Here is a 21,106-nt window from a genome sequence, read left to right on the forward strand (position 1 = left end):
AATAAGAATTTTGAACAGAACTATCACTCACCAATTTGGAAAACAAATATCATTTGTACTTTTAGAGCAAAAATATAATTCCATAAATTCTGTGTCAGACTCTCTGGGTCTACATTGTGTCCCTGTTGCTTGGTAACTTTACACAAGTTATTTAACCTGTCTGTTTTGATTCTTCATCTGCAAAATAGTACTTACTTCATAGAATTTCATAAGAATTAAATGGAAAATATATTTTAAGTATTTAGAATGATGCTAGTACTTCCTAAGCTCTATAAATGTGTTAGCTCTTGTTACTGTGCATGCATGCATATGCATTCCTATATGCATTTCTGCTCTTGACAGGTAGTGACAGGCTTTTGAGAAAGTTAAAATTTGTAACACCTAAAATATCTGTTTCTACAGGGATACCAGGGGGCAAATGGGGATTTTTCCTCTAGGCCTGGGCCTACATTTGGTTGGGGAAAAAGGCACCTATTTCTGATTTGCACGAAAGTGCCAAACAAACCACCAGTGGCTCTCTCAGTCCATTCGGGCTACTAAATACCACATCCGAGTGGCTTAAACAATAACCATTTATTTCTCATGGTTCCAGAGGCTAGAAGTCCAACATCAAGGCACCAGCAGACTTGGTAGCTGGCGAGGTCCTGATTCTTGGTTTATGGAAGTTGTATCCTCATATGGAAGAAGGGTCAAGGGAGCTCTTTCAGGCTACTTCTTTGTAAGGGTGCTAATTCCATCCATAAGGGCTCCCACCTCCTGACTTAATCAGCTCCCGAAACCCCACCATCAAATTCTGTCACATTAGGGATTAGGTTTCAACATGAATTTTGGGAGGAACACAAACATTTCATCTATAGCAGTGGTCTTCATAATGTATAAACTTTTTCTGGAAGCCATAAATTGTCCTTTCACATTTTTCTTCAAAAATTGAAGATATACTTGTGAGTTTGTGCATGGGGAGGTTCTAGGACTTGATACTCTGAAAGTTAAGCCTCAGCCAAGTTACTTGTTTAACTTCCTGAAATGATGTGTAAGACATTTAAAATTGGGAAAAATAATTCTTTTAGGGTGGTACAAGATTATCATTCCACTTTTATAGGTTCAGGTTCTCAATGCCTATAAACTTTAGTATCTTGATTATCAGTTAATCAGTATTAATTGTTTGGTAGAAGAAGCAACTTATTTAATTTCTTAGACCACATTCTCAGAATTATTTGGAATTACTGGAGTAATAACTATATAAGATTTTTATTATTTATTGGTGCCTTAGTGGGTAAGTGTTAAAATCTAAATCTGTTTTTTTAAGAAATAGTGAATATTGATTATTAATAATTAGGCCATTTGGCATTCTGATACCTATTATCTTTTTCCTGATTTTTTTTTTTTTTAAGTAAGCTCTAAGCCCAGTGTGGGGCTTGAATTCACAACCCCGAGATGAAGAGTCCCATGCTCCACCGACTGAGCCAGCCAGGCATCCCTCTAATATTTATTTTCATTTTATCTTCTAGATGAACCAACAAGCCCTAGCATTGATCATGACCTTGCACACATCCCTGCTTCTGCTGTCATCTCAGCCTCCACTCCCCAGGCACCTCAGGCACCCCAGGCACCCCAGGCACCCTCCATAGCAATGGTCCCACCCAGCCTCACCACGTCGGCTCCTTTAATTCGTCGCCAGCTCTCCCATGACCAGGGTACGTTTCAGTGAGTTGCTATGCAAACCATCTCTCTTTCTCAGTTTTCCACTTAGAATGCTATGACAAACTGATCTCACTATGAAAAGGATCTGGAAACCACTTGCAAATGTCTAAATGTTGGCTTTTAATTACAGAATCTGTCGGACCTCCCAGTCTCGATGCCCAGCCCAGCTCAAAGACCGAAAGATCAAAATCCTATGATGAGGGCCTGGATGATTACAGAGAAGATGCAAAATTGTAAGTCTCAAGCATATCATCTTAAATATTTGTCAGTATTTGGTCAGACTTTGACATATAAATACTGAATTTTAATGATTTCTTTTATATTTTTAACTTTATAACATTAGAAATGCAAATAAAAAAATAAAGTTGTTATTCAGTAATATATGCAGTTGAATTTTTAACATTAATATTTAAAAATTGGTAATACACAAACATAATGCAAAAAATATTAGTATTAAACAATCAGTGCTACTATAGGTCTCTGGCCACCCAGATCTCTTCTCAGACATAACTATGTTACTGTTTCCTGAGCTATTCTCTGCATAAAATCACTTACACGTGTTTAGGCATATATGTGTGTATTACATATCCTAATTATTTTTACAAACCAATGATAGATGCTAAACAAATGACTGATTGCGGAGATCATCCAGTGTGTATATTCCCGGCTCACTCTTTTTCATGATTGTTTCATTTTCTACTGAATAGTTTTACTAATATATATCTGTCAATTTATATTCTATAAATAGACATTTAGATTGAATCTTATGCTACTGCAAACAATACTTCAGTGATTATATTTGTATATAGTTAATTTAGTATATAAGTGAGTATAATTGGAAGAAAGATTGTTACATCAAGAGGGTGTGTGTTTTTTATTTTAATATGTATTGTTAGCCACTCTCCTTAAAGTTTATAACAAACCAGATTCCCACCAACAGTGTACGGAAGTCTCTGCTCCTCACCAGCACAGCATTTACCTAACATTTGATGTTTTTGTAAATCTAATGGTATCACATTGTAGCTTTTTTGTTGTTGTTGCTTTTTTTTTTTTTTTTTTAAGATTTTTATTTATGTATTTAAGAAAGAGTATAAGCAGGGGGAGGAGAGAGGCAGAGGGAGAAGTAGACTCCCCGCTGAGCAGGGAGTCCCATGTGGGGCTCCATCCCAGGACCCTGAAATCATGACCTGAGCTGAAGGCAGACACGTAACCGACTGAGCCACCTCACATTATAGTTTTTATTTGAAAATTTCTTATTGTTAATTGAACATTGTTTCATATATATTTAAGAGAGATTTCTATTTTCCCATGAACTGCTTGTTCATGTCTTCTGCTCTTCCCAACTGCTTTTCCTAATTGACTTCTGGGGGCTCTTTATATAAAGGGCTCTTTTCTGAGATAAGTGTTGCAAGTCTTTTCCCAATTCAGTATTTTTCATTGGATTTTAAGTTTTTTTTAGACTGTGCAAAAATGTCAAACTTTTTCTTTGCAGTCAAATTTAGAATTTTTTTTAATGGCCTTCAGATTTTGAGTCATTGAAAAAGTGCTTCCTGCAGAATACAACAAAATTCTTCCATGTTTGCCTCTCAAATTTATGGGGGTTTTTTTTTGTCTTTTTTTGTATATTTACAACTGTGATTCACCTGGAGCTTATTTTATTTCAATTAGTGAAATAAAGGCCAACTTTATATTTTCCAGTGTCTCTCAGTTGTGCCCAAAGCATCTATTGAATGTTGTATTTTTCCCACTGATATTTCATCTTTATTAAATACTAAATTATTATATGTATATATAGTTTTATATTTAGCCTCCATTCTGTTCTATTGATTTATCTGTCTACTCATGTACACCAGATTCCGTTAATTGCAGTGGGTTTTTTTTTATTTTTTATTTTTTATTTTTATTTTTATTTTTTTTTAAGTTTTTATTTTATTTTTTTATTTTTTTATTTTTTTAATTTATTTTTTATTGGTGTTCAATTTACTAACATACAGAATAACCCCCAGTGCCCGTCACCCATTCACTCCCACCCCCCACCCTCCTCCCCTTCTACCACCCCTAGTTCGTTTCCCAGAGTTAGCAGTCTTTACGTTCTGTCTCCCTTTCTGATATTTCCCACACATTTCTTCTCCCTTCCCTTATATTCCCTTTCACTACAGTGGGTTTTTTTTAATATTTTATTTATTTATTCATGAGAGACACAGAGAGAAAGAGGCAGAGACACAGGCAGAGGGAGAAGCAGGCTCCACACAGAAGATCCCGATGTGGGATTCGATCCCGAGTCTCCAGGATCATACCCTGGGCTGAAGGCAGTCGCTCAACTGCTGAGCCATCCAGGCGTCCCTAATTGCATTGGTTTTATTATGTTTTTATTATTGATGGAACTGTTCTCTCATGACTGTGTTTTTTCTGAATTCTCCTGGCTATTTTTGTTTATTTTACTATTTGAACTTTAAAGTCAATTTTCTAGTTCTTAAATTTTTATGGATATTTTTAGTGACATGGTGTTTTAACTTATAAAATTAAGGAACATTGACATTTTATGATTTTGAATCTTCGGTCAAAGAACTTTTTTTTTTTAAGATTTTATTTATGTATTCATGAGAGACACAGAGCAAGAGGCAGAGACATAGACAGAGGGAGAAGCAGGGAACCTAATATGGGACTCGATCCCAGGACCTCGGGATCGACCTGAGCCAAAGGCAGATGCTCAACCACTGAGCCACCCAGGTGCCCCAAATAATCTTTTTTATCAGAGTATTTTTGTATAGATTCTCTGAAGCTTCCATTTAATGATTATTTATATTCCAATTATAGCAGTTCTTCCTGGACCAACTACATGGGGGAAGTTTGTGTGAGGTGTGGCCAGAGCAGTGGTCCAAGCCAATAGGAATTCAAAATGTTGAATTTCCAAGCTATTTTAACCTTTACTTTTTCCTTACTAAAAGATGGCATCAACTGCCACATTTCAGAGTCTACTTCACCCTGCACAAAGCCACATACTGCTTCCTGCAAAAATAACAGAACTGCATGTTTCCTTTTTTCTTTTTCATATCCCTTATATCCATGGTGATGAGTGAGGCTCCCGTCACCAGCCCAGGCACCCTGTTTCCCATTGTTCCAAATACGGGGAGGTTTTGACCTCTCAGGGAGCACTGCAGTTTTGTTTGAGATATGCAACCAGTGATGTCCTTATTCTGTATCCATTCTTTCCTTCACCTCATTTAACACCCATCTTCATTTACGTATATTTATATTGTGGTTCAGAGTTACAGTGTCTCCTGATACTATTGCAGATGGAGTTTGCATAGCTATTTCTGGTTATCTTGTTGGGGTGATTTGAAATGGGACGGCAATGCCATCTTTACTCACATCTTATAGTTCTAAATTCCTTAAAATGAATTTTGAATTAAAAAAATCTTTTGGGGCACCCAGTGGCTCAGTGGTTGAGCATCTACCTTCGGCTCAGGTCATGCTCCCAGGGTTTTGGGATAAAGCCCCAGGCTCCCTGCTCGATGAGAAGTCTGCTTCTCCCTCTCCCTCTGCTGCTCCCCGTTTGTGTGCTCTCTCTCTGTCAAATAAATAAAATCTAAAAAAAAAAACTTTGTCCCCCAAAGTTAAATTATTTTGAATTGTTAAAGCAAGCCTATCTTCAGAAGCCCTAAACCTTTTCAGTGGCAGCAGCTGGTCTCAAACCAAAGCATCCGGAATGTGGTTGGTGGGAGGAGTGGTGGGCTGGGACTGGCCCTGACCACACTCTTCCTGCCACATTATCAATCCTTAACACCGTGGGAACCCTTAACAGAGCACTGCGACTGTGGATAACTAATAATTTATTCTAAAGCTCAGTGTTCAGCCTGAGTAATTTTTTTTTTCTTTCATCTAAAAGGAAGGATAAAATCTCACACTTCATGCAGAGACCATTTTAATTTACCAGATCCACTAAGGAAACTTCTATCATGGAATCAAAAGTGTCAGTACTTAATACAATTAGCTGTTTTTCTCATTTGCATTGCACAGTGAACATTTAACATGATAATGATAAAATGTCAGCTTATCGTTGAAAGGTTATTTGTAATGGTCAACTTGTTTTTACATCTTTAAGGTGTTATGCACTTACTGCAAATATTTATGTGCTTTTTTTCTAACAGGTCCTTTAAGCACGTTTCTAGCCTGAAGGGAATCAAGGTTGGTATTCAGTATTTTTTAAGTATCAGCAAATGATCAGTGTTTCTATTTACCTTTGCTTACTTTGGCTCTTCATAAGGAATTGTTTCTATTATCCTATATTCTGTGAGTTTCAGGTGCATTGGGAATATTAATTACATATTATGTATTATGTGTTCTTTTCTAATTTCTAAACATGTTCAAGTATATAATACACATCATGCTGATTTTTCTCACGTTATCAGTCTACGGCCAAAAATCTAACTACCCAGCAATCCTGTATTTTGTTGAATGCATATTTTTCTCTCCTCAAAATTATTATTTCAGGCCTCCCTTCCACCTTCCTGTCCTCTCCCATCTACTCTTCCCTCATACTTCATTGAAAACACACACCAAAAGCTGTTAGACAGGAATTTTCTTGTTCTACATTCCCCAAAAATGTTAGCCATCTTCATTTGTGCCCATAGTTTCTGCCCTCCTTACTCATGTTCTTATAATATCTGTGTATCTGGAACCTGATTCTGTGAAAAACCTAAATCCGCATTTCTTCTTTGGATTCAGTCACTTTTCACTTTCTCAAGATCCCTCTCTCCTCTGTAGAATCACTCTTGCCAGTGGCTCATTCACTCTTGCCAGGGGCTCATTCACCATCATATAAGCACATTCTGCTATTTACTATATATATTTTTTTAAAAACCTCCCTTGAATCCACATCTACCTCTATTTCCTATGCCTATCTTCTCTTCCATGTTTCACGTTAAAACTCCTTGAAAAAATTGTTCACCTCCTCACATCATGTCTTTCTCAACTAACACACACCAGGCTGACACTGTTCACGCTAAGGTGACTAGTGACATTCAAGTTCCAAAACTAATGGTTATCTTTGATTTTTAACCTCTTTGACTTTTCAGTAGTCTCCAACACAATTTCCCGCTCCCTTCCTAAAATATTTTCTTCGGCTGGTTTCCATTCTGCTTCTGCCCAATATTTAAAATGGTGGAATGTCTAGAACTGGTTCTGACCCTTTCTTCTCTAGCTACCCTCATTGCCAACATGATCTTATCCAGAAGTCTCTCAAAGTTTATACTGTAGCCCTGGCTTCTTCCCCGGACTGCAGCTCATTGAGGCTGACATCTTTATGTGAGTGTTTAACAGGCAGTCAAGGTTTAATGGCCAAAGAGATCTGGATTACCCCCGCCATATTTCCACCAGTTTTCCCCATCTCACTAAGTCTACTTCACTCAGTTGTTCAAGGCCCAAATCTGGGAAATAGCCTTGTTGCTTCTTCCCTCACCCTCACCCCCATATCAAGTATTATCCACTCTACCTCCAGGAAGGACACACCCTGAAGCTTTACATTCCTCTCTATTTTCACTTAAGTTACTTAAGCCCAGCCACCATCATTCTTCACTTGGATTCCTACAGTAACACCTTTTCTGATGGGTAGAGAATCCATTCTTCAGGTGGCAAGCAGAGTGACCTCTGAACTGGGATCTGATAATGTTACCCCTTTGATTCATTACCTATTCACTTCCCATCACACTTTCTACCATGGCCTAAAAGACCCTAAACAATCTATTAATTAGCTGTTTCTCTCAGTGAACATTTAAAATGAAAAGTAAGGGGCACCTGGGTGGCTCAGTTGGTTAAGCGTCTGCCTTCAGCTCAGGTCATGATTTCAGGGGCCTGGAATCAAGCTCTGGGTCGGGCTCCCTGCTCATTTGGGAGCCTGCTTCTCCCTCTCCCCCTGCTTCCATTCCCTGGTTGCTCATACTCTCTTGCTCCCTCTCTCTGTCTCTCAAATGAAATCTTAAAAATTGAATAAAATAAAATGATAATGGTAAACATACTTACTCATTAGCTATACATTCTCCCTGAACTTTTCTCTTTCCTGACCTTTCATAGATGGCCCCTTTAAAAATTTTTCATCCACATTTCATTTCAGATATTCTTTCTTCAGGAGGCCCTGCCACTGCACCACCAACTTCTAGCCACAATGCAGTCATTTGTTACTGCGTCTCTGTGTTCCTTTCCCAAATGGCACTAATCACAGTCTGATCATTTTGTATTTTTTAATTCTAATTTGTCTTTTCTCATTAACATATGAGCTCGGGAGCAGAAAAATTATACTATTTCCATTATTTTTTAATGATTAAAAATTCCTGCAGACAACTTTTAAAAAATGACAGTAGCCAATTTGCTTTTTTTTTAAATAAGACTAGAAATTTTTCTAATGTAATTAATAATGGTAGTATTTTAAAAAAAAAAAAAATCCTTCAGGGTAGCCCCGGTGGCCCAGTGGTTTAGCGCTGCCTTCAGCCCACAGTGTGATCCTGAAGACCCGGGATCGAGTCCCACATCAGGCTCCCTGCATGGGGGAGCCTGCTTCTCCCTCTGCCTGTGTCTCTGCCTCTCTCTGTCTGTCATGAATAAATAAATAAAATATTTTAAAAAATAATAATAATCCTTCATTTGGAATATTAAAGATTTTTTTTCAGCAAAGCAATTTTAGTGGGCACATGTTGATAAAGGAAAAAGCTGGTGTCTTACTCTATTTTCTTGGCTTTTTCTATAGATCTTAGACAGTCAGAAGTCATCAGAAGACTCTGGGTCCAGGAAGGATTCTTCCTCAGAGGTTTTCAGTGATGCTGCCAAAGAAGGGTGGCTTCACTTCCGACCACTCATCACCGACAAGGGCAAGGTAGTACGGTCTCTCGAGCAGATGAAATGCAAGCCCTGCAAAATAGCATGTAAAGTCTGCACAGATAAAATGACAAATTATTCATAAGAGGGAGTGAAAAATATTACTTCCAAATAACTTTTTCTACATGAAGGAAAATTATTTTTCAAAAATTCAAATCGTTGACTTAATTTCATATTTTTTCATTCTGTATATCAACTGCAAATGGGATATACAGTCTTATATTTTGCAAACAACAACAAAAAAATAGAGAAATCAGGACACCTGGGTGGCTAGTGGTTCAGCATCAATCTGCCTTTGGCTCAGGGTATGATCCTGGGGTCCTGGGATTGAGTCCTATATCAGGCTCCCCAAAGGGAACCTACTTCTCCCTCTGCCTATATCTCTGCCTCTCTCTGTGTATCTCTCATGAATAAATAAATAAAATCTTTTAAAAAGAGAGAGAGAGAAATCAAAGTATTTAAGAAGGAACTCAGCTTTTCTTATTAAATAGTTTATTAGCAATAGATTTTCGCAGAATCTTCCTTTAGGGAGTGGCAGTTCTCCATATTAATAATTTCAGAGTTTTAATTGAGCTTTTCCCAGTTTTTTCTTTTAAATTGCCTTTATAAATTTCTTCTTAACTTTATTTTATAAATATTGAGTTATGTAAATGAATACCACAATGTCTACATGCTTCATTAAGTAGGTTTCAATACAAAAAAACCTTTGCCATATTATAATTTCTTATAATATGTGGGCAGATTATTTATAAAAAAAATTTAGTTCTGTCAAAAGAGTATAACTTTTACAAAAACCCACCTTGGGGGCAGCCCGGGCGGCTCAGCGGTTTAGTGCTGCCTTCAGCCCAGGGTGTGGTCCTGGAGTCCTGGGATCGAGTCCCACGTCAGGCTCCCTGCATGGAGCCTGCTTCTCCCTCTGCCTGTGTCTATGCCTCTCTGTGTGTGTGTGTCTCTCATGAATAAATAAATAAAATCTTAAAAAAAAAAAAAAAACCCACCTTGGGTATGGATATTGTTGCTTGACCATATAAAGTTGATCAATTTTGTTAGTTTAATTCATTACTCATACGTATGGTTTTGGGAGTGTTACATAGTGTTTGTCATTTGCATGATCTGGGACTTGTTTTAAGCCTTACCCTCCCTCAAAAGATTTTTCTGATGGATTTTTTCCTGTTTTCTATTCTCTTAGCATTTTTATATATTTTATATATTTTGCTACTCTTGTTTTGCCTTTATTCAGTATATCTTAATTACTTTGTGAACAATAAAACAGGTTTTTTTGCCCCCAACCAAGTTAGAGTTGAGATTTCACTATCCTTGATTTCGATATGAATACCTTGCCTTGCTTGGTTTACCCTCCACCGTGTTTGTCATTCCTCTTCTAACAAATGCATTGAGAATCAGACATGCACTACATACACTTGGTGTACATTTGTGTGTGTTAAAAGTGTTGCTTGATGTGTTTATCCTGTCACAAGGATTGAGCCAAGCATCAAGCATCCCTGAACTGTTTCATGTTTTCCAGCGAGTTGGTGGAAGCATTCGGCCATGGAAACAGATGTATGTTGTGCTTCGGGGCCATTCACTTTACCTGTACAAAGATAAAAGAGAACAGATGACTCCATCCGAGGAAGAACAGCCCATCAGCGTCAATGCCTGCTTAATAGACATCTCTTACAGTGAGACCAAGAGGAAAAATGTGTTTCGACTCACCACATCAGACTGTGAATGCCTATTTCAGGCTGAAGACAGAGATGACATGCTAGCATGGATCAAGACCATCCAGGAGAGCAGTAACCTCAACGAAGAGGTGTGTGTACAAAGTTATGTGGGTAAAACTAGAGTCTTTCATGACTTTTTTCTTAGGAAGACTGAAAGAATCTGAAACATCATTTTAGAAAATTAAAATATGCTATTTTCACTTGAAAAATTGATCAAAAGGAAAATTTAAGTGTACCTATTTTATAATATACTCACTTATTTGAAAATCATCATAACTGAACTACAAAAATAGATAATTCATATATTTTGCATGCTTTCTCGGAAGCAGGATCAGGAAATCCTAGTTCCCCATCCTGGTCATTATGACTAAATTATTCCAGATTTGGTTCCTTATCACAGAAACAGAACTATTGTGGGCCTTAAGTTATAGTGAAAATACTTATCAAAACAAATTACTATATAAATGTAAAAAGATATGGTATGAGGATTTTCGTTCATGGAGATACACAGTCAAGAAAAATACAGTAGAGCCTGCTATAATATAGTCACTAGCTTCTAAGAAAACGTGCATTTTCAGAAATCTTGTGAAAAGCCAGTTTTTGTGTTTTTTTTTTTTAAGAGGGAAATGTTTGGGGACTTGAGAGTTTCTGGCTCACAGCCATCAAGTAATTTTTTTACAACAGGGGTTGATAATGTAGTGCTAACAGTGTATGTAATTATGAACTTGACAGAGCAAATGCCACAGTGATTAAGTCTAGCTTTTGCTCAAGAGTATCCTTTCATATCATTAACACGGTTTTTTTTACATGTTGTTCTCACTTTTTGTCCTCATTGTTATGACATAAAGAAGCCCAATGTTCTTTTCCCTTAACTCACGGGACACTGGGACACCTACATTACTGTAAGGTTATGCAAATTATGTTCTCTAATATAATATAGTCATTTCCATTATGTACAATTCAGATTATGAAAACTTAGGCCATAGGAAGAATGACTGCTTTTTTCTCTGACAGTTTATCCCCTACCTTGTTTGTGGTTAAAAATTAACATCAGATCCCTGTCGATTTAACTTTTGTTCTACAAGCATTGTAAAGAGAGCATCAGACCTGAATTTTTTCAAAGTAAATAGAGAAAGTAAGAGTGTTCTACATGAATAAGTCTCAACAACTGTATGAATGTGTCCTATTACTGTCATCACCATTTTGCAAACAAGGACACTGTCAAAGGGGGGCTACATAATTTCCATAAGGTCACACAGCTACTGAGTGTCAGGGCTGGGATTTAAACCCAGGTGATTTCACTCTAGATCTTAACCATTTGATCTCCTAGCTGATAAGTAGGAAGAGTATTTGAACTCAAGATCTTTGTCTCCAAAGCCTGTATTTGTAAATTTTACTGTTCATTATAATCAAAATGAAACAGGTAAAAAAAAAAAAAGAAAGTTAATACATGTCAATGTCCAATTAGAAAAAAAATCATTACTTCATGATTAAATCTGACTTTACCATATAGCATATTATAAAAGCTAACCTGGTAAGGTTGAAAAGCTCAGTGTTGGGCTTTTTCTCTTCTGATAATCTAGTAAGTGCCACTTCTGACACTAAATGACTCTGTCTCACTACTCCTATAAGTTCATCATTAACAAATCTTGACCTCATTTTTCCATCTTTTATACAACTGTATTATTTTGAAATGCTGATCATTCTTTCTTGTATTAGAAAAAAACTGGCCCACTGCTTCCCAGTCATTTATAAAGAAATGTCAGATCAATAAATTTAAGCACCTGCTGTTTGCTGATACTAATTCTGGATATTGTAGGGGTACAAAAAATAAACAGAAAGCTCTTTTGGCAGTGGATGGGGGCGCGGAGGGCACTTGGATCATTTATTGCATAGGGATGTTGGGTGGCAATGCTGAACAGGGGTTTTTAAAAGAACTCCACTGAGAGTATATAGGGGCTGTATTGGCTAAGCAGTGCAATACAATAAAGAGCCTCAAAAAAGTATGATCCCTCTTTGTGTTTAAAATTGACTTTCTAATTTTACCTCCTGTCTGTTCTGTAGGACACTGGAGTGACTAACAGGGATCTAATTAGCCGCAGAATAAAAGAATATAATAGTCTGATGAGGTGAGAATCCTACCATGCCTACAAGTTAATTTGGAGGTAAAATATCTAATTGTTGGAGCACCTGGGTGACTCAGTCGGCTGGGTGTGTCTGCCTTCAGCTCTAGTCCTGATCCCAGGATTCTGGGATCAACCCCACATCGTCATCTGGCTCCCTGCTCTGTGGGGAGTCTGCTTCTCCCTCTGCAGCTCCCCCTGCTTGTGCACTCACTCTCTCTGTCAAATAAATAAATAAAATCTTAAAATAAATAATTGTTAAGAAATGTTTATCTCTTTCAGCAGCAAAGCAGAACAGTTGCCAAAAACACCTCGCCAGAGTCTCAGCATTCGGCAGACTCTGCTTGGTGCTAAATCAGAGCCAAAGACTCAAAGTCCACACTCTCCCAAGGAAGAGTCAGAACGGAAACTTCTCACTAAAGGTACTGATGCTAGTGTTTCTGGATAAATTTAACAAATACAATGGTTTAAAGTTGGGATTTTAAAGGTATTTCGTGGGGCACCTGGGTGGCTCAGTTGGTTAAGTGTCCGACTCTTGCTTTTGGCTCAGCTCATGATCTCAGGCTCATGAGATCGAGCCCCATGTGGGGCTCCATCCTGAGCATGGAGCCTGCTTAAGATGTTCTTTGTCCTTTTCTCTCTGTCTGTCTAAAAAAATAATAAATAAATAAATGTATGTTTGTATGTATTTCATGTTTTTCTGTACCATTTCTGCTGACCTCAGCCCAGTGTGAGCTAGCTCAAAGATCACCTTGGGCCCAGTCTAGGCTAATGTGGCTTTTCCTTAAGATGAGTCTTGTCTTATGATAAAGATAAAGTGAAGGAAAATATAACACTTACATCTACATAAAGACACTACAAATTTAACACAGAGGATCCAAGCACTGTTATTTTGAGATAAAACCATCATGTTTCCTTCTGCTAAAATTTCACTATTAAGATGTCACTATTAAGATCCTATTTTCTTGACTGTTCTAAAGAAAACCATGATACAGATTGTAAAAGGGTAGAAAAGCATAACTGATTTCAATTAAATTATATGGGAGGTTAAAAGGAGTCATATATTAGGAGAATATAATACAATATTTTCTATAAATATAGGCTATTTCATGTATAGTACAGGACTCTGATTTATATAAATATTGAAGTCATGATTTAAATATACTTGTTTGTATTTTCTTTTCCTTCTTCTTTTTTTTTTAACTAACGATCAAAAGATGATACCAGTCCCCCAAAAGACAAGGGCACATGGAGAAAAGGTATTCCAAGTATTATGAGGAAGACATTTGAAAAAAAGCCCACTGCTACAGGAACGTTCGGTGTCAGACTGGATGATTGTCCACCAGCACATACCAATCGGGTAGGAGACCCTAGCCACCCAGATTTCCTATTGTTAATTCGTTGTAGTCCTTATAGAACCTGAGTACACAACCCTTCAGATGGCACAGAATATATTTTAATCTGTGCAGCATTTTCCTCTGTATAGCAGATCAGCTTCCCTAAGCATTGCTGACCTGTAAGGATGTGTTGAGTTATTTTATCTATAATGATCTTTTTCTAATGTATTGACTCTGAAATAGAATAATGATTCACTCATTAGGAATGTACCTGAAATGGTAAGAGTTCATTCTCAAATCATATGTGTTTCTGCTTTTTAGCACCTTAAAAGAAGGTGAAGGATGAGAACAAGAACCTGATTGAGAAAGTATAATAAATGTAAATGTGCGTGTATGTGCGTGTGTGTGTGCCTGCGTGTGTATAACGTCCATATTAGGATTCGTGTCATGAATTGCGGTTGATGATGTTATTTTCTCTCCCTCTTCTCTCTTTATTCACCTTATTGCAATTATTATTGCCCTTTATTCACCTGCATTGTTCCCATATTCTCATTACTTTAGACTTGCCTTGTTTCCTGTTCACATTTTCATCTCCCTGGGTACCCTTCTCTGTCTTGTGCTACCTCTTCTCCTCTCGCTGTCCCAGATCTCTCTTGCTGCTTCTATTCCCAGTTCTGCAGTGACTATATTCTTCATTTTCTCTATATCAAACAACAGCAATTTATCTATTTCCTCTTGGATGGAAAGGGCCTCTTAGCTACAATATACATCTACTAACAAATATAAACGTTTGTGCTGTATTAAATAAAATATTTATTTCTTGTTTTGCAGTATATTCCATTAATAGTTGACATATGTTGCAAATTAGTTGAAGAAAGAGGTCTTGAGTATACAGGTATTTATAGAGTTCCTGGAAATAATGCAGCCATTTCAAGTATGCAAGAAGAACTCAACAAGGGGATGGCTGATATTGATATACAAGATGATGTAAGTGTGTATTTCTATTTGATTACCTGATCTGTGGGGTTTTTTTCTCCTTTTGTGGTATTGACTACAAAACTGCCATGTTTCTATTTTGCACACCTAGAAATGGCGAGATTTGAATGTGATAAGTAGTTTACTAAAGTCCTTCTTCAGAAAACTCCCTGAGCCTCTCTTCACAAATGGTGAGTGAACGCCCACAAAAGATACCAGTTGAAATAGTTTAAAATTACATTGTTGGAAAGCCATAGAATATTAATATTTGGTTAAAGGAAGCAGGAGATTTTGTTTAGTTGTTACTTCTATATAAAGCATAATTATCACTGTTTTTTTTTGTCATTTAGATTTTTTTCCTCCTGATAAATTTGGATGAAAAATAAGTTTATAAAATTATGTAGGTTCAGGTTATGTAGATACCATGAAAGTATATGGTACCCTGTTCATCCATGTTTACTTATGAAGTTAAAAATACTGTTTTCTGTCAAAAGTCTTCAGACATAATAAAGTACAATTAGTAGGAAATCATTTTTTTTCAGTCCAGCAGGACACTAAACTTACATAAGACACTGTTCTCAGTGTTGTGGTTGGGGGGACAAAAAAGTGGACAGACTCTATAAATATAGGATGGTACTCTCAGAGAACTCACATTTTAGGGAATTTCATTTGATGATAAAGCTTGGAGATCATTACAAATGATAGCTGTTTTGGAGATTACATTTCAAAAGCTATTTGGGGTCAGCCCTATGTTTAAGTCTTTGTATTGGGTTTTGAAGTCGAACCTTAAAGTAAATCTCGATTATAACTCATCTAAGCGATTTAAGATAAACTTGTCTTATTGTTCTTATTGTTGTTGTCAGATAAATATGCCGACTTTATTGAGGCCAATCGTAAAGAAGATCCTCTAGACCGTCTGAAAACATTAAAAAGACTAGTAGGTATTATTTTGTAGTTTTGGAGGTACAACTGAAATTCAGCCTTTAAATCCATCATGAAAATAATATGTTTCAGATTCACGATTTGCCCGAACATCATTATGAAACTCTGAAGTTCCTTTCTGCTCATCTGAAGACGGTGGCAGAAAATTCAGAAAAAAATAAGGTATGTAAAGTGCCTATTGAAGAGATGTGTTTGCAGTGGGTTTCTTTGAAAAGATAGGCTACATTGCTTCACGTCAATCAAAACCAGGGTTATAATTCAACAAAAGCTCTAAAATACATCCTGTTGGCCCATCAGCCCCTCTTAAAAATCGCTCTTAAAAGCAAAAGATCCCAAAATATCAACTGTCACCATTTTGAAAAGATATATCCTTTTACATTTATCCAGCAAGAAAAATGAAAAGCGAAGAATTTTACTTATTTTACAGCTCTACATTTGTGATATTTTTGCACAATGTATCAAATATACCAAATAGTATACAGTGAAACTGACATTTTCTTTTGTTTTGTTTTGTTTAGTTTTAAGCAAATAAGACTTCTTGTTTGTTTAACAGCATCACACTACCTTTGTCAAACACACCAAAATTTGCTGTCCCTTACTATTATCTAATACTCAGTTCATGTTCAGTTTTTCCTGATTTCTTTTCTTTTTTTTTTTTTTAAGATTTTATTTATTTATTCATGAGAGTCAGAGAGAGAGAGAGAGAGAAAGAGAGAGAGGCAGAGACACAGGCAGAGGGAGAAGCAGGCTCCATGCAGGAAGCCTGACATGCAATTCGATGCCCGGTCTCCAGGATCAAGCCCTGGGCTGAAGGCGGCGCTAAACCGCTGAGCCACCAGGGCTGCCCCCTGATTGAATTCAAAAAATGTCAGCAAGCAGTGTTATATCCTTTGGATGCTCAATTTCATCAACAGTGATAGGGCATTAAAGGAAAAAGGAAAAAGAGTGGAAGAATAAAAAAAAAAAACCTATATCAATTAGTTGTGCTGTTTCCAGAAGTTCATCCAGTGGGATCCAAAAAATTCTCAACATAATTATAGCTGAAATATTTTGTAATTATTTCAGCATTTCCCAAAGTGCATTTCCTCATTCATCACTTTTGCTGGATGTTAGCAATGCGTGGGACATAGCGTTTGATGGTCTAATTAGTTTAGAAGGCACTGAATTAAAATGTAACAGTAGAATTTTTTTCATGGCTTTACTAAATTAACTAACACTGTGACTCTTGAGGAAGTGGCTAAGGGCATTTCATTTTCCTACCTATTTGACTATGCTTGTGGAGCATCTTTCAAAAAATACAGAATTTGCCTAAAGTAATTGATGAGTAAATAAATGGTGAACTACTTATGTTATTAGTTTTACTTAGGAGCCAGCTAAAACTGTATACCCACATAATAAATATAACTGTATACATATAAATAATAATGTGTTATCCTTAGTCTACAAACCTAAATGAAATCATAGTAGACAAGAACCTAGTAAAAATTTTGCTTAAGACCTTTGAAATGGACTTTGTAAGCCACCAGGACAGATGTAAGAATGAGATGACATCTTCCAGAGGGAGAATAAAAAACATTGCTGCGTACTCAGTTCAAGTCAGCCCTTCCTGTAAGGTAGATTTACTTTCCACTAGGTCAACTTTCTGTGAAAATACTGACTTTAGGGGCACCTGAATGGTTCAGTGGTTGAGCCTTTGCCTTTGTCTCAGGTCATGATCCCAGAGTCCTGAGGTCAAGTCCCACTTTAGGCTCCCCATGGGGACCCTGCTTCTCCCTCTGCTTATGTCTCTGCCTCTCTCTCTGTGTCTGTCATGAACAAATAAATAAAATCTTAAAAAAAAAAAAAAAGAAAATACTGACTTCGACCACAATTTCTCCCTATAACTGTCATAAGCACCATGTAATGATGCATGTAGTAAGGTAGCTAACATATTAGATGCATAGCAGTTGCTTCAGAATGGGAGTATCTGTGCATTTTCCACTTTGCACCATACCTAAAATGTGTATAGGCACACATGTGGGCATGCCCATGGCTCTTCCAAAATAGTATAGTAGTGAGCTTCCCTAAACCAGTTTGACTTTTTAATTTCTGCAGTGATTTTTTTTTTTAACCCTCTGGTATGTTTCCAGCATTGGTTAAAGCTATTTGACATTTTAATCAAATCCTGAGTTCAATATATTACACTAGACACTCTAAGATACAACAAAGGAAAACAATGAATCTATACCTTTGATAATTGTGTTATTAAACAAGGAATACAAAATGGTGTGGAAATGAACGTCCCAACGTATAAGCTTGTTATACTGAGATGTTTCAGATCCACACAAGGATAAGCAAAGAGCTTTGGAAGTTTTCGTTGAAGTAAAAATTACAAAAAGAGTATTTTTGGATGTTATGTTTTTAAATATTAGCACTTTTGATGTACTAAGGGGGCAGATTTGGAAAATGTTATATGTGTTTAAGCATTTTTTCTAGTGTTTTTTTTTTTTAAGTTTTTGAGGAGAGGGTTACCCTATTCTTTTGTGAGTTTTTTTCCCTTTGATGTTAATATTTTTGTCAATTAATGCAGCTCTTATAATACTAGTTTGAGCCAGATCAATTGCTTGTCTTCAAAGACTTCATGAGACAAATGAATGCCAATTAAGTACAGTACATTGTCATTAAAGCACAAAAAAAGATGTTAAGTGTAGATTAGCTTATAGAAGGCCTAACTAGGAAACATTAGTTTTTTCATACACAATTGGTCAACCTTTCTTCTTTGAATTCTTTTTCATCAAAAGAACCTTTCAGAAATAAAATGGCAAATATGCAATGGGAATTTAAATCTACTCTCTTAAGAAAAATTCTGATATCTTTCAATGACATCCTTTGTTCCAGATGGAACCAAGAAACCTAGCAATAGTTTTTGGTCCAACTCTTGTGAGAACATCCGAAGACAACATGACCCACATGGTCACTCACATGCCAGACCAATACAAGATCGTGGAGACGCTTATCCAGCATGTAAGTTCAGGCTTCATCTCGTCAAGAAAATAACTTTTGTGAGCAGCTGGTATTTGGTAGGACAGAATTTGGATAGAATTTTTTTTTCTAAGAAAACAACTTTTTTTTTTTTTCCTATATTCTCCAAAATATAGATCTATGTAGGGGGTTCTTTAGTTTCTCTTTTCACCTTTTTTATTTTAAATTTTAGCATGACTGGTTTTTCACAGAAGAAGGAGTGGAAGAACCTCTTGTAAGTATCGTCTGTCAGCCTTTGTACTGACTTGTTTGCATTCGGGACACAAGCTCCTGATGCTCCAACAATGTCAACTTCCTGCTTTGTATGCTATTGTCCGCTTTGCACCCCGGAAGCAGGTCTATAGCTCCTCCATTTCTGGTCTAATGAAAATACAAGTATGATGCTTATTTTGTAGTTAATTGATTCTGTGTAACCAATGTAAAAAGTTAAGCACCTGTGCTCCACTCGGTAATGTGTCTTTTACTAAATGTTGTTTGAATTTTAAAGAAAGTATCTTTGAAGAGATGATGAAGAGATCTTTGTTTATTAACCATAGACAACAGTGCAGGAGGAAAACACAGTAGACTCCCAGCCAGTGCCAAACATAGATCATTTACTCACCAACATTGGAAGGACAGGAGTCTCCCCTGGAGATGTATCAGGTAACTCTTGCCTGGGCAGTATTGATTTCTAGGTTAAGCTAAATCCTCGTAACCTGAAAGAACAAATCAATCATAAATAACAATTCACTATGATTTTTTCCTTTTCTTCTTTTTTTTTTTCCTTTCTACTAATAAAAAAAACTTGATCTTCCTTTTCTGATTGATCTTAATTATCTTCCAGTGACTATAATGCCATTGGCAGTGCATGGAATTGTAATGCTTGTCAGAATGGAAATCTGAGGGAACTGAGCATGCAAACCACTGTTTTGTTCTTTTTTTTTTTTTTTTTTTTTAATTCACAGTTTCCATGTAATAGTCATCACAAGGTAAAACAGATATATGCTACTGAATATGTGGTTGCTGTGATGGCAGAAAGTATGATCTAAACTGTATAAGTAGTTCTTACTCCTGAGCTAGATGTTCTGTTTAAAAGCAGCAAGTGAAATATGTTGAACTGCTAATGGGCACCATTTTCATAAATAACAGTATATTATTTGTCACTATAGAGTTCACAGTAAAAGTCGATCTTATCTGACATTTTCTTCTGTTTTCTCTTGCTGCCCTAATGTCTGGTTAAGTAGCGGTTTTCATAGGCTCTTTTACTGACAATTTTCTCCTGCCAAACTGTTGCACTAAACCTAGCATGTTGTTTTACACGCTCTTTTCCCTTTGTCTCTAGTTGTTTGAGTCCTAAAGGGTTTTTTCAGCACTAACTGACACAGGCAAATCTATACTGATGTTGAACAGGCGAAGTGGGAGGAGTCTATCACACGGTAATGTCGCTAGTGGATTCTGTGGTGGCCCTGATGGACAGCTGGAGCTGTAGGAAGAAGGAGGATTGCTGTCCTCACTGTAGCTGCCTGGTCTGCAGAAACCCCCGATTCTTGTAAATGCAAAACCTAGTTGATCTGTGGTGTAAATTTTCTCTTAAGGATTATTGTAAACAGATCAATACTACTTTCTTAAAAGTTTTTCTGCTGTTTCTTGTTATTTCTGAAGCAGACCGTGAGGAGAAATAGCATGGTATGGTCTACCAGTTCTTAAAGTCATAAAGCATTTAGCCATGTGTTCAAAGGGGCGTGGCACGGGGCTCAGCTCATTAATTTTGAAAATCCATTTCCCTCAAGTTGAAAGACAAAATTTCACAATTGGTGTTCTCCTGAATAGCGCTAGCCCCTTCCTACCCTCTTTATAATTGTATAATCTGAGTTTTTGCCAGACAGTGAAAATTATGGTCTCCATTTCTCCATTTCCATAATAGCGTTTGTGATAGATAACGACAAAACTGGTAGCAGTTTAACCAATCTAGTCAAAAGGATCCCTGACTGCACAGAGATGAAACTGGGGTCTAAAGCACAAAGATCAGCATTATTTAAAAAAAAAACAACAAAGTGACCTGGAAGCAGGGTTACCTAATGCATTCAGATGCATTTCGAGTTTACGCTTATAAAATTTGCGTTTGACAGTCTGACAAAAATCAACCTAAACACACTGAGTACAAGTGTCTCAATTTGTAGCGAGGATAGCCAACCATCTTGAAAGTTCTACATTGTGTATCAGTTCCAGATACAGGATGTGGTACATAGTACAATTCTTAAAAAGGTCTTGGAGCTTCTTCATGGCTAGATTTAATATTTAGAAATCTTGATAAACACTAGTGTTTCTGTTTTTGTTTAGTACAGGGCTCCTTTGCCATACCTCTCATTGAGCTGATTCTGCCTACAATTCACAGCATCCTTTCATGGCGGTGGCTTTCTGTGGTGCAGCTTGCATC

General features: G+C 36.8%; 1 protein-coding gene and 1 long non-coding RNA gene across 11 annotated transcripts in view; one reads left to right on the forward strand and one right to left on the reverse strand.

Annotated features, from left to right (window-relative positions):
- Positions 1-10,097, reverse strand: part of LOC125753414 (uncharacterized) — an 81,640-nt gene extending 71,543 nt beyond the window's left edge. For 2 of the 3 annotated variants that reach the window (XR_007405179.1, XR_007405180.1), the window contains exons 1-2: positions 9,371-10,097; positions 8,419-8,604 (exon numbers count right to left, since the gene is read on the reverse strand). This is a non-coding gene — a long non-coding RNA (uncharacterized LOC125753414). Of the gene's footprint in view, positions 1-8,418; positions 8,626-9,370 lie in introns of all 3 variants that reach the window. The other variant, XR_007405181.1, reaches the window with a different exon arrangement.
- The window catches only part of ARHGAP21 (Rho GTPase activating protein 21), a 136,523-nt gene that overhangs the window by 110,148 nt on the left and 5,269 nt on the right, over positions 1-21,106 (forward strand). For 6 of the 8 annotated variants that reach the window (XM_035713360.2, XM_049099824.1, XM_049099829.1 and 3 more), the window contains 15 exons: positions 1,509-1,694; positions 1,832-1,934; positions 5,853-5,889; positions 8,444-8,569; positions 10,097-10,381; positions 12,357-12,421; positions 12,698-12,837; positions 13,633-13,775; positions 14,584-14,739; positions 14,840-14,918; positions 15,591-15,664; positions 15,742-15,831; positions 18,547-18,672; positions 18,863-18,904; positions 19,227-19,332. In XM_035713360.2, coding sequence (XP_035569253.2) covers positions 1,509-1,694; positions 1,832-1,934; positions 5,853-5,889; positions 8,444-8,569; positions 10,097-10,381; positions 12,357-12,421; positions 12,698-12,837; positions 13,633-13,775; positions 14,584-14,739; positions 14,840-14,918; positions 15,591-15,664; positions 15,742-15,831; positions 18,547-18,672; positions 18,863-18,904; positions 19,227-19,332 — 1,758 coding nt within the window. The remainder of the gene's footprint in view (positions 1-1,508; positions 1,695-1,831; positions 1,935-5,852; positions 5,890-8,443; positions 8,570-10,096; positions 10,382-12,356; positions 12,422-12,697; positions 12,838-13,632; positions 13,776-14,583; positions 14,740-14,839; positions 14,919-15,590; positions 15,665-15,741; positions 15,832-18,546; positions 18,673-18,862; positions 18,905-19,226; positions 19,333-21,106) is intronic. The other 2 variants (XM_049099826.1, XM_049099830.1) reach the window with 1 other exon arrangement.

Source organism: Canis lupus, chromosome 2, assembly GCF_003254725.2.
Source record: "Canis lupus dingo isolate Sandy chromosome 2, ASM325472v2, whole genome shotgun sequence".
NCBI classification, from domain to species: Eukaryota; Metazoa; Chordata; class Mammalia; order Carnivora; family Canidae; genus Canis; species Canis lupus.